Genomic DNA, 13,767 nt, shown 5'->3' on the forward strand with positions numbered 1-13,767 from the left:
CCTTGTGAGGAGGGAAGGTAGAGTTCACACACTCGCTGGCCCATCTGATTCCAAACCCTGGGTTCTTCCCCGCTGAATCGTACTTCCTCTTACGGACCTGTCCTCAGGCTGCGGACGAAATGGGTAACATTTTCTCAACTTCAAGAGTTCCCTGGGGGGGCGCCTGGGTGGCTCGGTCGGTTAAGCATCCGACTTCGGCTCAGGTCGTGATCTCACAGTCCGTGAGTTCGAGCCCCGCGTCGGGCTCTGTGCTGACAGCTCGGAGCCTGGAGCCCGTTTCGGATTCTGTGTCTCCCTCTCTCTCTGCCCCTCCCCCGTTCATGCTCTGTCTCTCTCTGTCTCAAAAATAAATAAACGTTAAAAAAAAATTAAAAAAAAAAAAAGAGTTCCCTGGGGCGCCTGGGTGGCTCAGTTGGTTGGGTGTCCTGACTCTTGATTTCGGCTCAGGTCATGGTCCCAGGGTCGTGGGATCGAGCCCCGCAGCCAGCTCTGCACCGAGTGTGGAGTTGGCTTGAGATTCTCTCTCTCTCTCTCTCTCTCTCTCTCTCTGTCTCCCTCTGCTCCTCTCCCCCACTCACATTCTCTCTCTCTAAAAAAAAGAAAAGAAAAAGGAAAAAGAAAGAAAGAAACACACAGAAGGAAGGATTTGCCTTGGGCAAAACGTTAAGGGCTGATATAGATCTGAGCTGAGATGGAGAATGTAAATGTTCCCAGGAGAAACAATGTACCCACCCAACATCTGTCATCATATTTGAACTGGATCTAGTTATACCTAAGTAACACCTGAGAGGGGTGACTTTTGCCCTGGGAGGAAAGCTAAGAGCTAATCTTGGAGTTCCATTGCCTTCAAGTTCCATGAGAAAACGTAAATGCTCCCACGAAAAGGGACATATGAGCTCGATATCAGTTATTCACCTTTTACTAGAACTATTTATACCTAACAAACACGGGGGTGGGGGGGGGGCGGGATGAATTCTGCCCGGGGCAAGAACCTAAGAGCTAATCCGGACTTGAGCTCCAATTCCTCCAAACCCCACTAGAAAATGTATCTGTTCCCAAGAAAAAGGAATGCGTGGACTGGGTGTCAGTCATTCACACTTTAGTTAGAATTAGCACAAAGAGCTTCGCGCGCATTTTCCCTCTGCGCCGGTGGAAACCACCCGAGGAAACCTCAGGGATGGAAAGGCAGAGGGATCCCTGAGAAAGACACGGATCTGGGGGAACTACGTCCTGGCGGGGCTCGGCCGGCAATCATTGACCCTTTAGCGTTCACACCAGGAGAAAGCAATCGTGGTGAAAGAGAGGCATTTCCTTCTTTGCAGAACGTTACAAGGGCCGCTTCGAGCCCCCGGGGGAACGCTGGGCTTTGGGGACACAGGTGAAGCGATTCACGGTGGCGGTGGGAAAAGCAGCTGTTAAATGCTAACTCGAATACCTGCTGCCTTTGCATTCGAAAACTTGAAAACGCTGGGGAGAAGGCGTGATCCTCGGTTCGTGATGGTTTTTTTCCTTAAACACAAAAAAAATTGAAATTGTATTTCCTCGGAAGCTGTGCCACAGGTACGTGGGTTCGGATTCGGAGAGCGTTAGTGATGAGGCCTGGAAAGCCCTTCTCCTCTGGGAGCGCGCCCAGCCCTGAAAGCTGTCCCAAGTCCCACCTCCTCCGGGGGTGGTCTGTAACCGTCCCGCAAAGGGGCGTCTGTATTCACGTCTCCTTTTTTCACTCACGCAGGGCCTCCTGTGTCCCGCACCGTCCTTGTTCACTAACCTGGTGCATTTTCGATGGGGAGGGTATTGTCTTCACGGGGGGCTGAAAACCGGTTGTGTTATATCCTTGCTCAGGGGCCATGCTAATAATCTTCTCTGTATCGTTCCGATTTTAGTACACGAGGCGAGCACGAATGTTTACTTTTATTTTTTTAAAATAAAAAATAAAAATAATAATAATAATAATAATAATAATAAATTTAAAAAAATAAAAATAAATAAAATAATTAAAAAATTTAAAAAATTTAAAAAATTAAAAAAATTTTTTTTTACATTTTTTTTTTTTAACGTTTATTTATTTTTGAGACAGAGAGAGACAGAGCATGAACAGGGGAGGGTCAGAGAGAAAGGGAGACAGAGAGGGAGACAGACAGAGAGGGAGACACAGAATCTGAAACAGGCTCCAGGCTCTGAGCGGTCAGCACAGAGCCCGACGCGGGGCTTGAACCCACGGAGCGCGAGGTCGTGACCTGAGCCGAAGTCGGACGCTTCACCGACCGAGCCCCCCAGGCGCCCCAATAAGTAAACATTTAAAAGTAAAGAGAACAAAAACAAGGTGGGGGGGACTTTCAGCACCCCAAAGAGTCCCTTCGCGCCGCGGTCCCCGCTACACCCCAGCAACTGCTTTCTGTTCCCGGTGACGCTTTGGCCTCCGTTCTGGATGTCGTATGGGTAGCATCGCGCAGCGTGCGTTCTTTGGTGACCGGTGTCTCTCGACACGACGTCCCCGAGATTCACCCCTGGTGCGCGTATTCGCGCCGTGTCCCCTCTCATGGCTGAGTGTGTCGCTTGGCTCGGCCGGTTTGCTTATTCCCCTCCCGCTGGGCATTTGACGTGCCCCCCGCTCAGGACAACTCTGCGTCAAGTTGCTGCGGACATTCACACGGTCACGTTCAAGGCTTGGCGGGAACGTCCCTTTCTTGCCGCGAGCACAGGTTTGCGTCGCTCTTAGACAAACCCCCAGGAGCGAAATTGCTGAGTCATCAGGGACAGGCGCGTCCAACCACCCAATTTCCCAAACCGGGTAGATATGACCCCCATCAGCCATGCGGACTCCACTGTGGGAAGGTCACGTCAGAGTCCGGCCCAGCCTTATCTTACTTGTTCAGATAGCTCTTCATTGGGGCATATAAACGCCTTCTAAAGTCCATAATTATAAAAACAAAAATTTTTTTTTTAAATACAAACATCCTGGGGAGGGGCCCTATGGGGTCTAAATCTACAGGGAGGGGGGAGTGACTGCTGCCAGACCCCTCCCTCAGGCGGGTTTGGGTACGAGGAGGAGGTGGGAGAGCTCTGTCTCCAGGACACTGAGGTCCTGAGGGCCGCACCGAGAGGGAGGCGGAGGCAGGAGAAGCTTCTAGTCGAACCTCACCTGCTTCATGCACCTGCTGTGTAGGCAAAGCGCCGTATACAGCAGAGGCCGAATAAATATTATGACTGGGGATCACTCAAGCCAAGCGAAGCCAAACACGGCCCTTAAAAAAGCCAACACGGTGGTTACAGAGGCAGAGAGAAAGTGACACAGATTGGGGGGCTTAGGGAGATAATGGCACCAGCGTCCAGAGGGGACGGTGATTCAGAGACACCCCCCACCGGCGTGGGGGCTGGATCACTGCCTGGGGCAGGGGGAAGGACTGAACAGCTTCCCCGGCCCCACCCCCTCCGTGCGGGGAGCTCCCCTGTCCTTCCAGCCACAGGCATCCCCAGACGTGGTCCCCTGTGCCCCGGGGGAACAGCTGCTGTACCACATGAGGCATGGCACATAGTAGGCCCTCATTAAATGTTTGTTCCGTGAATAAATGATGATTGGTCCGTTGAGAAAAAAACACACTGGGAGGGGAATTTCTTGGAAGCAAGGAGGGTGTTTCAGTTACCCCTGTGACCCTAGTGCCTAACGTCGCGCCTGACATACAGAGGCTCACTTTAGTCTTCCATTCACTGAGCTCCCAACACCTTCCTGCTGTATTGAGTATAAACAAAACCCTTCACCGCAGCCACCCCCCAAGGCTCCCTGATCCCTGCCTCCCCTCCCTGCCCTCCCCTCCTCCCTCTCTCCCCCTGCTCCAGTCACATGGGCTTCCTCCCCGTTCCCCCCAACAGGCCAGCCCGGGTACTACCCCAGGACCTTTGCATGTGCTGTTTCTTCAGCCCGAAACACCTTTCCCCCAGATCTTCCCATGGCTGGCTCCTTCTCGTCCTTCAGGGTTGTACTTAAATGTCACCATCTTAAGGGGTTGCCTGGCTGGCTCCGTCGGTAGAGCACGTAGCTCCTGATCTTGGGGTCCTGAGTGCAAAAGCCCCCACTCTGGGTTCAGAGCTCACTTTTAAAAGTGGTGGGCACGCAGGAGGCGCTCCGTGAGCGAGAGCTGATTGAGCACCACTGTACCGGGCACTTTCCTAGATGCTGGGGGCCCAGCAGAGAACAAAAGAAACTCCATTCTAGCCCACAAGGCCCTGGGGGGGGGGGTGGGGAGGGGAGAAATGAGGGAAGACAAAAAACCAGGGAAACAAACGAGAAAATTTCCAACGGTGAGGGGTTCCGTGACAACCGTGATGTCACCAAGAGCCATGGGGCACGGCTCCTCTGTTGGGGGCAGGGGTCACCCACCGCCTCTCAGCCATCTGGGCTGGTTCACAAATAATCGAACACTTATGAACCTGTGAAGACCGTCCAGAGTCAGAGGGGGAGGGGAGGGGAGTTAGTCCTGGGCGGCGGGAACAGTCAGTGTAAAGGCCCTGGGGTGGGAACCAGTTTGGCTCAATCCACATTCAGTGAGTAAATGACCCATAGAAGATTCTAGCAGGAAGGGGGGTGGGGGGCGCTGCTCAAGTTTGTCTGTGGAGGGCTTGGAGGGTGGGTAGGAGGTTGCCAGCCCCCGGGGGAAGGCAGCTTCTGGCAGGAGGGGGCGACTTCAGCAAAGGCCTGGGCCGTGCCTCTTGGCTTTGTCCTGTCCCGAGGGTGGACCGGACCCAGTGAGGGGCCCTGGGCTCTCCTGGAGCCCAACGTCCCGGGACTCAGAGGAGAAACAGTCCCTGGAAGTAGGGGAGAGGTCGTGGCAAAGCTGAGGCACCCCAGACTTTGGCCTTTGCCCACTGCAGGCCAGGAAAGCACAAAACATCGAGATAACGGTCTTCCCTCCCTTCCCCCAGCCTGCCCTGGTGCCACTGGCCCTGAACCCTGTCCGTCGTGCCGGTCCCCCAATCGGCACCCGGGGATGGGCCGGGACCTCCCCACGCTATTTCAGCATCTTTTGGGGGCGGTTACAGAGCCGCAGAGAGGAGCGCGGGGAGCCTGGGAGCCCGGTTGCGGGGTGAGCTCCGGATCTGGGCAGACTCAGGAGGCGGCTGGGGGCAGAGCTGGCCGGCCTCATGAATGGGGATTTAGCAGCTGGAAAGGTGAGCCGTGCCCGGGGGGGGAGGGCCACGGGAGAGGGAGGTCTCAGCCAGGAAACCGTCCCCAGACTCCCAGAGGTGGAAGGAGCCTCGCGCCCCCATTGCACGGATGGGAAGACCGGGGCTCGGGGCGAGCGTGCCACGGGGAAGTCCTGCCTCCATCCTGGGGCTGCCCTTGCCTTTCCTCCGGGAGGGGAGAGTAGGGATGGGCAGGGGGGAGAGGGAGCTAGTTTCATCGGCCCCCCCCGGGGGTCCACCAGGCTGCTCCCCTCCCCCCTGCCCCCGTGCCCGCACCTTCTGGCACTTTTAAAGAAATCAGCTCCCTTGAGGAAGCCCGTGTCAGCTCCTGGCCCTTCTGGAGAAGGAAACTGCAGGGACAGCGGTGGGCCGGCCTGGGGGCCCAGGGGGGGTGGGGGGCGGGGACTTGAGGCCCACGGCCCTCGGGGTGGTGTGCAGGTGGGAGGTGGGAGGAGAGGGGGCTGCGTGACCCTCACGCCTGTCCCCTCCGTGCCGCAGATGGCTTCCTCCACCGGTCCCATGGGCCCCATTGGCAGCCTGGAGCTTCTGGACCTGCTGTTTGACCATCAGGACGGCATCCTGAGACACGTAGAGCTGGGCGAGGACTGGGGCCACCTCGAGGACCAGGTGAGGGCGCGCCAGGCCTCAGACCGGGGCCTCGCTCAGCTCCGTGCGGCGCTTAGGGCTCACGGCGCCCGCTCTTAGCAAAGCACATCCTTGTGCTGAGCCTCTCAGCCACCCTAAGGGGTGGCTGACATTAGCTTCTTACAGGTGGAGAAGCCAAGGCCCAGAGAGGGGCGGTAACTCGTCCAGGGTCACACAGCAGTTTGGGGGTGGGTTTGAACTCCAGCCCGGGGCTTGGGCCTCGGGTGGTACCCGTGCTACGAGATTGTGTTGAGGCTCCAACAACCCCAGAGGAAGGAGCGTTAGCTCGTCTGTCTGGCAGAAGGGGTAAGTGCGGCCCAGAGAGGATCAGTGGCTTGCTCAGTCACACAGCAATCAGGAACAAAGCATAGAGGGTTTAAAAAAAATTTTTTTTTAAATGTTTGTTTATTTTTGAGAGAGAGAGAGACAGAGTGCTACGAGGGGAGGAGCAGAGAGAGAGGGAGACACAGAATCTGAGCCATCAGCACAGAGCCCGACGCGGGGCTCGAACTCACAGACCGCGAGATCGTGACCTGAGCCGAAGTCGGACGCTCAACCGACTGGGCCCCCCGGGCGCCCCCAGCATAGAGGTTTTAATGCCCACCCTTCTCTCTCTGCCCCGGCAGGTCCTGCCAGGCCCAGACTCAGATGATTTCCTCAACTCCATCCTGGCTTCTGGAGACTCGGTGCCCAGCTCCCCGATCTGGTCTCCCGCAGCCAGTGACAGTGGCATCTCTGAAGACCTGCCCTCCGACTCCCAGGACACCCCTCCACGCGGTGGGGCAGCCACCACCCCCGCGGGCTGCCCCTCCTACCACCCGGGAGCCCCCTGCCTCGCCGGGCCCCCCGGACCAGTGGCCCAAGTGCTGGACGCGTCTGTGGCCATAGACTTGGGTGGGTCCTCCTTCTTTGTTCACTGCCCTTGCCCGTGCCAGGCGCTGGGCGCCCACACTCACACACAGATGCTGTCATGGGCCCATTTCCCGGACGGTGAAATGGAGTCCCCGTGAGGCGAGGCCGTGAGTCACAGCTGCTGAGCTGGGCTTCCAACCACATCTCTGTACCTCGATGCCGGGACCATAGTAGACGTTCAGTGACAGGGCGTGAGGTCCGGGGACCCCAGGCCTCAGACGCTCCCCTCCTGGATCTGGGGAAAACTGGCCCGATGCGGACGACACCCCTCCCCGCCGGCAGGGCCGTCCTCTGTCCCTTCAGCTCTTACTAGACTCGCTGGAGAGTTAACAAAACGGAAGCTCAGAGAGGTTTGGTCGCTTCACCAAGGCCACACAGCTCTGCACAGTCGGGATAAGAACCGAGAGCTGAGCACCCCCCCGGAGTCTGTGCTCTGGGGAGCACCTTGCCTCCAGGCTGCCGGGTGCCAGGGGGAAGGGAGCCGCAGGTGAATCAGACCTGGGCGAGGACCAGGGGGAGATAAGGCCAAGCCGGCTGGAGACCTAGCCTGTAACCCTGGCCAATAACAGCCGGTCCCTCCTGGCTTGGCAGTGGGTCCCTCAACTGCCAAGGGGTCCCTCAACTGCCAGGACCCATCAGTGGGTCCTGATGAATCGGCTTCCCGTTTTCCATCGGAGGGAAGACCGAGGCACCGCTCGGGGATGCTCCCCTCAACCCGGGGCCTTGGGGCCCTAGCGCGTTGCGGTCAATCCTGGCGGCCTTGCTGGAGGAGGCAGGTAGAAGCGGGGAGCTCAGGGGCCCGCGCGTCACCCCTCCGCGTCTTTGTCTCTCCATCTGCCCTGCTCAGAAATGTGGAGCCAGGGCCTCCGTCGTGAGGAGCGGGCCGAGTTGGCCGACCTGCCTTCGAGCTGCAGCCTCACAGTGAAAGACCTCCTCCTCTCGGGCGGCGGCGGCGGCGACCTGGTGAGCAGCCCGGACCCCACGCCCCGGAACTTCAGCCCTTGCGGGGCTGCCGGGGTTCGTAGGGCCCCGATGCCTCCCATTTCGGAGACGGGAAGACTGAGTCACACACGGGGTGGGTCGTCGTAACAACGTTTTTTAAAACAGCTGAAACTTACCAAGTACCTACCACGGGCCACTCTTTTAAATGCCTTAAATGCGTCATCTTTTCCCGTTGTTATTATTATTATTATCAGAGAGCGGGGGGGCAGGGGAGAGGGGCAGAGGGAGAGAGAGAATCGCAAGCGGGCTCTGAGCTGCCAGCCTGGAGCCCCGACGCGGGGCTCGAACCCGCGAACCGCGAGATCGTGACCTGCGCCGCGGCGGGGCGCTGTTTCGCCCACTGGGGTTCCCGGATGCGGAAGTGCCGGCTCTGGGGGCTGGTGCTCGCTCTCTGCGGCCCCAGGGCCAGCGGGGGCCCCACAGCAGACGCGCCCACAGTGTCCCAGGTCCGGTGTCTCTTTCGCCCCCGGGAGGCTGTTTCCCCGCCCCCCCAGCCATGTCCCCCTCCCCCCCCTCCCCCACAGCAGCAGCATCACCCGGGGGCCCCTCACCTGCCCCGGCCTGTGACCCAGCACTGCCAGGAGCTGGTGCTGACAGAGGACGAGAAGAAGCTTCTGGCCAAAGAAGGCCTCACCCTGCCCACCCAGCTGCCCCTCACCAAGGTGAGCCCTGGCCCCGGGCCTCGCCCCCTTTTCTGCGGCCACCCGCCCTCGAGTGTTAGGACGCGTCCGTCCCTGGAGCCCCGAAATTCGTCCTTGAGCCCAGCTCAGCGGGCAGAGCCCCACACCCGGGGGGCCAAGGGTGGCCTTTCCGGCAGCAGCGGTTTGGGCCCCGGGAGGCCTCCCTTGTGCCTTTCGCGCTGCCTCGTAGCCCCTGGCAGGCCACAGCTCCCAAAAGGGGTGACCTGTGCCCCCTCCCCCAAGCCTCGACCCGCACACGGACTTCGACTGGGCCGCGCTGCGTTTTTGTCAAGGCTTGAATCGGTCGCCAAAATGTCTCTGGCCAGGAGTGTTCACACACGATTTCCATGGCCGTGGCCCCCCCTACGCCCACACTTCCGCCCGCAGCCCCCGCCCAGCCTTTTCTCGCTCAAGGTCAAGACCTGGGTTCGCCATCGCCACCGGAACGTCCGCGGGGCCCCAGAAAGGCGCTGTGCCCAGACATGGCCAGAAGGTGGCGCACTCGCACCAGCGCTCAGAGTGTGGCCGCCGGTTCCCACCTGGGACTGGGATCTGGGAAAATCCTCAGGACCCGGGACCCCCCACCCCCCACCCCCGCCCACCCCGGAGACTTTGCACGAGTTCAGGGGGACGAAAGCGGTCTTCGAGTCATGGGGAGCCTGCCCCCAGCTCCCTGGGTCTGGGAGGGTTCCCCCCGGAGGAGCAGGGGTGAGGTCATGGGGGCCAGACAACAGGGTGGACCCTCCCCCCACCCTACCGTGTCACTGTGCAGTATGAAGAGCGAGCGCTGAAAAAAATCCGCCGGAAAATCCGGAACAAGCAGTCGGCCCAAGAGAGCCGGAAAAAGAAGAAGGAATATATTGACGGCCTGGAAACTCGGTAAGGCTGGGGCCCCCGGGGTGCCCTTCTGGGGTGCGGGAAGGGGACCGAGACCCAGGGAGAGCCGTGCAATGGGGCTAAGGTCACAGTGTGTGGGGGGGGGGGGCTGAGAAAATGAGAGGTTTCTTTCTCTCTCGGGGAGAGGTCATTTATCATGTGAATTACAAGCGTGGGAAGATGCCCGGAGATGGCAGAGGTCAGGCTCAGGGTCCCTTTATCTCAGGGTCCCTTTATCCCCTGGAACGTGAGGCACCAAGAAAGGAGGATGTATTACCCATCTTGCCCTGGGGCTCTGCCTGGAGCTGGGGTGCACACCCCCCCTGCGTGAGCCCCACGGGTCCTCAGAGCTGCCGTCGTTTCCCTGATGGTGCGTGTTGTGTGTGGCAAGGACAGAGGAGAGATCGTTCTCGGCAGAACATCTGCCTCCGAAACCCCGCGCACCCCACTCTCACCAACTGCCGCTCTCTTAACTCTTGTAAGGGGACGGGCTCCTTTGCCTTCTTTAACAGAAGCAAAACGCGCGAGCAAACCCACTCTCTAAGCCGGGAGTGGCCTGACGGAAGGTTCCAGGTCTACCTGGGTCTTCTCTTTCTTCCCATGTCAGTTTTGGGATGCCGTACTTGTCCGGGAAGCTGCTCACTGCAAACGCGTCGACATCCAATGGTTCCCAGTTCTCTCGTTTTAGTTTGCTAGGCTCTGTGCTGTCGGCAGGGGAGGGACAGGGGGACACAGGGAGACCCAGAATCCGAAGCAGGCTCCAGGCTCCGAGCTGTCCGCACAGAGCCCGACGCCCCGGGGCTCGAACCCACAAACCGTGAGATCTTGACCTGAGCCGAAGGGGGACGCTCAACCGACGGAGCCACCCAGGCGCCCCTGCCTTCTTGATTAATCTTGCCAGAGACTTATTTATTGAATTATTCTTTTCAAAGCGTGGCTTTCTGGCTTTTACCTCCTACCCACCTGTGCTTTTGTATTCTTCCACTTCTGCTCTTAGATTTGGTATGCCCCCCCCCCCACCTTGATGTTTGATTTTGGAGGGGGGAGGTTGCTATGTTGCTCTCTTGCGAACTTTCAACACGTGTGCGTCCAGCTTGTTGAGCTGTGTGGAGGTTGGCGAAGGTCTGTCCCTCTCCGCACTGTGTTAGCTGCACCTCTCGAATCGTGATTTACACAACTGGCATTACCATCTGGCCCTTGAATCTTCTCTAATTTATGTCCTGGATTCTTATTTTTATCCCGTGAGTCATCCAGAAGGAGGGCCTTTCCGTGGTGGGGGGGGGGGGTGTACTCTCTTGCCTGGGACATATCGTCATATGGGGATTTGAGTATTTCAATCCCACATCTGGGTGGTCTGGGGCCAGACCACGCCCACAGATGGATACAGGTGGGAAAGGTGGGTCCCCCAGCCTGGATCTGGGAACCCCCGGATGGACTCGGTCACCACTGTCTTAGTCCTCAGATGCAATCTGCGAAGCCCCTGATCAGCTTTATCTCGTGTTGTTCTCCCAAGTGCCCTGTGAACTAGGTAATCGTAGCCCCTTTTTACAGGTGAGGGGACTGAGGTCAGAGAGCAGAGCGGCTTGAGGTCACAAGGGAGGGTGAGGACTGTAACCTGGTTCCCCGTGGACTCCCCATCACCCTCCCACTCAGTCTTCTGGAAGCATCGCTGCCCGAGTTTGGCATTCCACGGCCCGTCCTCGGGGCACAGACCGGAGCGATGCCCCCACATCAGTGCAGACGTGGGGCCTGGGAGCCAGGCAGACCTGGGTTCAGATCTGGGCCCTGTCCACAGACTTGCTGGGTGGCTTTGGATGAGTGCCTTCCCCTCTCTGGCCTTGGGTCCCCTGCCTGTAAAATGGGACCCCCCCAGGGAGATGTCAGCCGAGCTAGTTGGTGACGCACGGGTTCTGGAGGTCACTGTGGCATTGTCCCTGCAGGATGTCAGCCTGTACCGCCCAGAACCAGGAGCTTCAGAGGAAGGTCTTGCATCTGGAGAAGCAGAACCTGTGAGTCTCGGTCCAGCTATGGGAGAGGACAGGGGCGCCGGCCCCCAGAGTCCCTTGCAGGAGGGGGGACAACGTGGGGGACAGCCTCTGCGATGGCAAAGCAGAGCAGGGGGTAGGGGCTCCACCTAGCAAGGGTGTGGGCTGCACGGAGGAGGGCACTTGGAGTTGGGGAAAGGCGTCTGCGGTGGAGGGAACGGCAGACGGACGGCCAGAGGCCGGAAGCACGGCGCGGCCGTCTATTCGACGTTTGTTTAGCATCTCGTCTGTGCCAGGCATAGTTCTGGGCACTGGAACCACAGCACGACACAGACAGCCTCCCTACTTAAAGAACTCATGGTCTGGTGGGAGACGGACTCAAGGCAAAGGGCAATACGTAAAAGATAATTCACATAGCGATAGCCACTGAGGAGAAGAGTGAAGCAAGGTTAAGGGCCCGGAGAGCGAGTGGGGGGGGGGGGGGTGGCGCTACTCTGGGCAGGGAGGTCGGATGTGATAGCTTTTGAGATGAGACCTGATGGATGAGAAAGAACCAGCTACAAAAAGATCTGGGGGACTAATGTCCTTGGTGCAGAGGGAACGAGCCTGTGCAAAGGTCCTGGGGCAGAATTGGGTCTGACGCGTTGGAGTTACAGCCAGGAGGCCCGTGTGGCTGGAGCAGAGTAAGCGAGGGGGAGGGAGAAGGAGGAGGAGGAGAGGGCAGGTAGGGAGTGGGGCAGGTCATGCGGGGGGCTTTGGGGGCCACGAGGAAGACTTGGGCTTTGACCCCAGGGGCGTGGGAGCCCTGGCAGGGTCGAGAGAAGCCTGCTCACGTCTGAAAAGTGCCCTCTGGCTGCTGCTTGGAGCGTGAACCCTAGGGGAGCAAGAGAGGCCTTGGGGGTCCAGAGTAGAGGCTGGGGTTGGCATTTTGGTGAGAGATAATGGCAGCCCGGGTCACGGGGGTGGGGTGGCAGAGAAGTCGGTGGGTTCAAGTGGGTGGGATGTTCAGGGAGATTTGTTGAAGCGACGAGGGAGAGTCTGGGACTTTAAAGACCAGCGGGGCCATGAGGGATGGATGGGATTCAGACGTCAGCCGGGCTGGGGGGACCCCGGAAACGGATGGGGGCCAGATCACGGCCCCGGGGGGCTCAGCCAAGGCCTGCCCGTTCCTGCCCAGGTCCCTCTTGGAGCAGCTGAAGAAGCTCCAGGCCATTGTGGTCCAGTCCACCAGCAAGTCGGCCCAGACAGGCACCTGCATAGCGGTAAGTCCCGGTCCCCAGGATGACGGGCGTCCTCGGGCTTGGCAAAGGGGTCTGGGTGGCGAGATGAGCGCAGTGTGAGCCCCCGGTGTCTTCTGGGCCTCGGTGTCTCTGCTCACGGGGTGGGGGAGGGATGGGGTGACCTCCCCCGTCTCCGCCAGGTCCTGCTGCTCTCCTTTGCCCTCATCGTCCTGCCCTCCATTAGCCCTTTCGTCGCCAGCAAGGCCGAGAGCGCCGGAGACTACGCGCCCGTTCGAGGTAGGTGGGCCGGGGAAGCTGTGCCCTCAAAACCCCTCTGGGCTGCACCATGGACACAATCTCCTTGGTTCCCTAAGCCCCTGCACTGGGCCTCTGGGGCTTGGCAGGGGGAGGGGGGCTCCTTGCTGCTACTCCCTGAGACTGGGGTCAGAGAACGGAGGGACTCCAGTCCCCAAGCCCGTCCCTCGTGACCCTCCCAACCCTTGCTCAGTTTTCTCCAGAACTTTGCACAACGACGCTGCGTCCCGTGTGGCCCCCGACGCCACACCAGGCTCCGAGGTCCCAGGACCACGGCCCAAAGCTGGCGCGTCCCAGGAAGGGTCTCCAGGCAGCCCCAGGGCAGACTGGGAAGCTCAGGGCAGGTCGGCTCTGGACAACTTGACGGAGGTGTTGGACAACTCGACCCTGATCGCAGACAACTCGACGGAGAAGCTGAACCGGGCCACCCTGCTGGACTGGACTGCCCCTGAGCCAGCGCTCAGCCCTGGGCGCGGGGGACTGGAGGCAGCAGGGGAGGAGCTGTGAGCACCGTCCGGACGTGCCCCCGGGCCTCTCTGCTTAGGGGCCCTTCTGTGGACAGCAACGGGCATGGGGGTGAGAGGTGAGACCCTGGCGGAAGTGCCACGATGGAGATGGCACAAAGTCACAGCCACACGCCCGCGGACCCAGGCACACACCGGACACGCTCAGACACAGGACAGGCGCAGGGCCACGAAGCCCGAGAAATACACACCCAGGCAAAGAAAGGAACGGGCACATACAGAGTGATCCACAGACTCAGACAGACACACGCACACACCACGCCTCGACAGCTCCCCTGCCCCGGGACTCCTTCCTGTCCCCTGCACGCTTGGCTGAGTCTGCGGGGACCCTGGCCCCAGAACCGCAGCCCACAGCCGCGCCTCTTTTCTAAGATTGCAGTGATCCTTAATAAAGTATTTTGACAGAACACGTTGGCACAAAGCGTTG

General features: G+C 59.4%; 1 protein-coding gene and 1 pseudogene across 4 annotated transcripts; one reads left to right on the forward strand and one right to left on the reverse strand.

Moving 5' to 3' along the window:
• Positions 1-1,812: 1,812 nt before the first annotated feature.
• Positions 1,813-1,899, reverse strand: LOC132679966 (U6 spliceosomal RNA; annotated as a pseudogene).
• Positions 1,900-5,020: 3,121 nt separating this feature from the next.
• On the forward strand, positions 5,021-13,757 carry CREB3L3 (cAMP responsive element binding protein 3 like 3). Of its 4 annotated transcripts, none has more exons than XM_081791288.1 (10): positions 5,021-5,166; positions 5,680-5,807; positions 6,449-6,720; positions 7,586-7,701; positions 8,265-8,402; positions 9,193-9,299; positions 11,237-11,305; positions 12,459-12,543; positions 12,702-12,798; positions 13,010-13,757. In XM_081791288.1, the coding sequence occupies exons 1-10, from the start codon at positions 5,140-5,142 to the stop codon at positions 13,321-13,323; spliced, it is 1,353 nt and encodes a 450-aa protein (XP_081647414.1). In that variant the 5' UTR covers positions 5,021-5,139; the 3' UTR covers positions 13,324-13,757. The 4 variants fall into 4 exon arrangements, with proteins under 4 accessions (XP_081647414.1, XP_081647426.1, XP_081647417.1 ...); XM_081791300.1 differs by having other exon boundaries at positions 12,746-12,798; XM_081791291.1 differs by having other exon boundaries at positions 8,268-8,402.
• Positions 13,758-13,767: the final 10 nt, after the last annotated feature.

Source organism: Panthera onca, chromosome A2 (assembly GCF_046562875.1).
Source record: "Panthera onca isolate mPanOnc1 chromosome A2, mPanOnc1 haplotype 2, whole genome shotgun sequence".
Lineage (NCBI taxonomy): Eukaryota > Metazoa > Chordata > Mammalia > Carnivora > Felidae > Panthera > Panthera onca.

Coding starts and splice junctions, on each gene's coding strand:
- CREB3L3 (XM_081791288.1), top strand. CDS start 5,140: ATGAATGGGGATTTAGCAGCTGGAAAG. Junction 11,306..12,458: donor CATCTGGAGAAGCAGAACCT/GTGAGTCTCGGT, acceptor GTTCCTGCCCAG/GTCCCTCTTGGAGCAGCTGA. Junction 12,544..12,701: donor AGACAGGCACCTGCATAGCG/GTAAGTCCCGGT, acceptor CGTCTCCGCCAG/GTCCTGCTGCTCTCCTTTGC.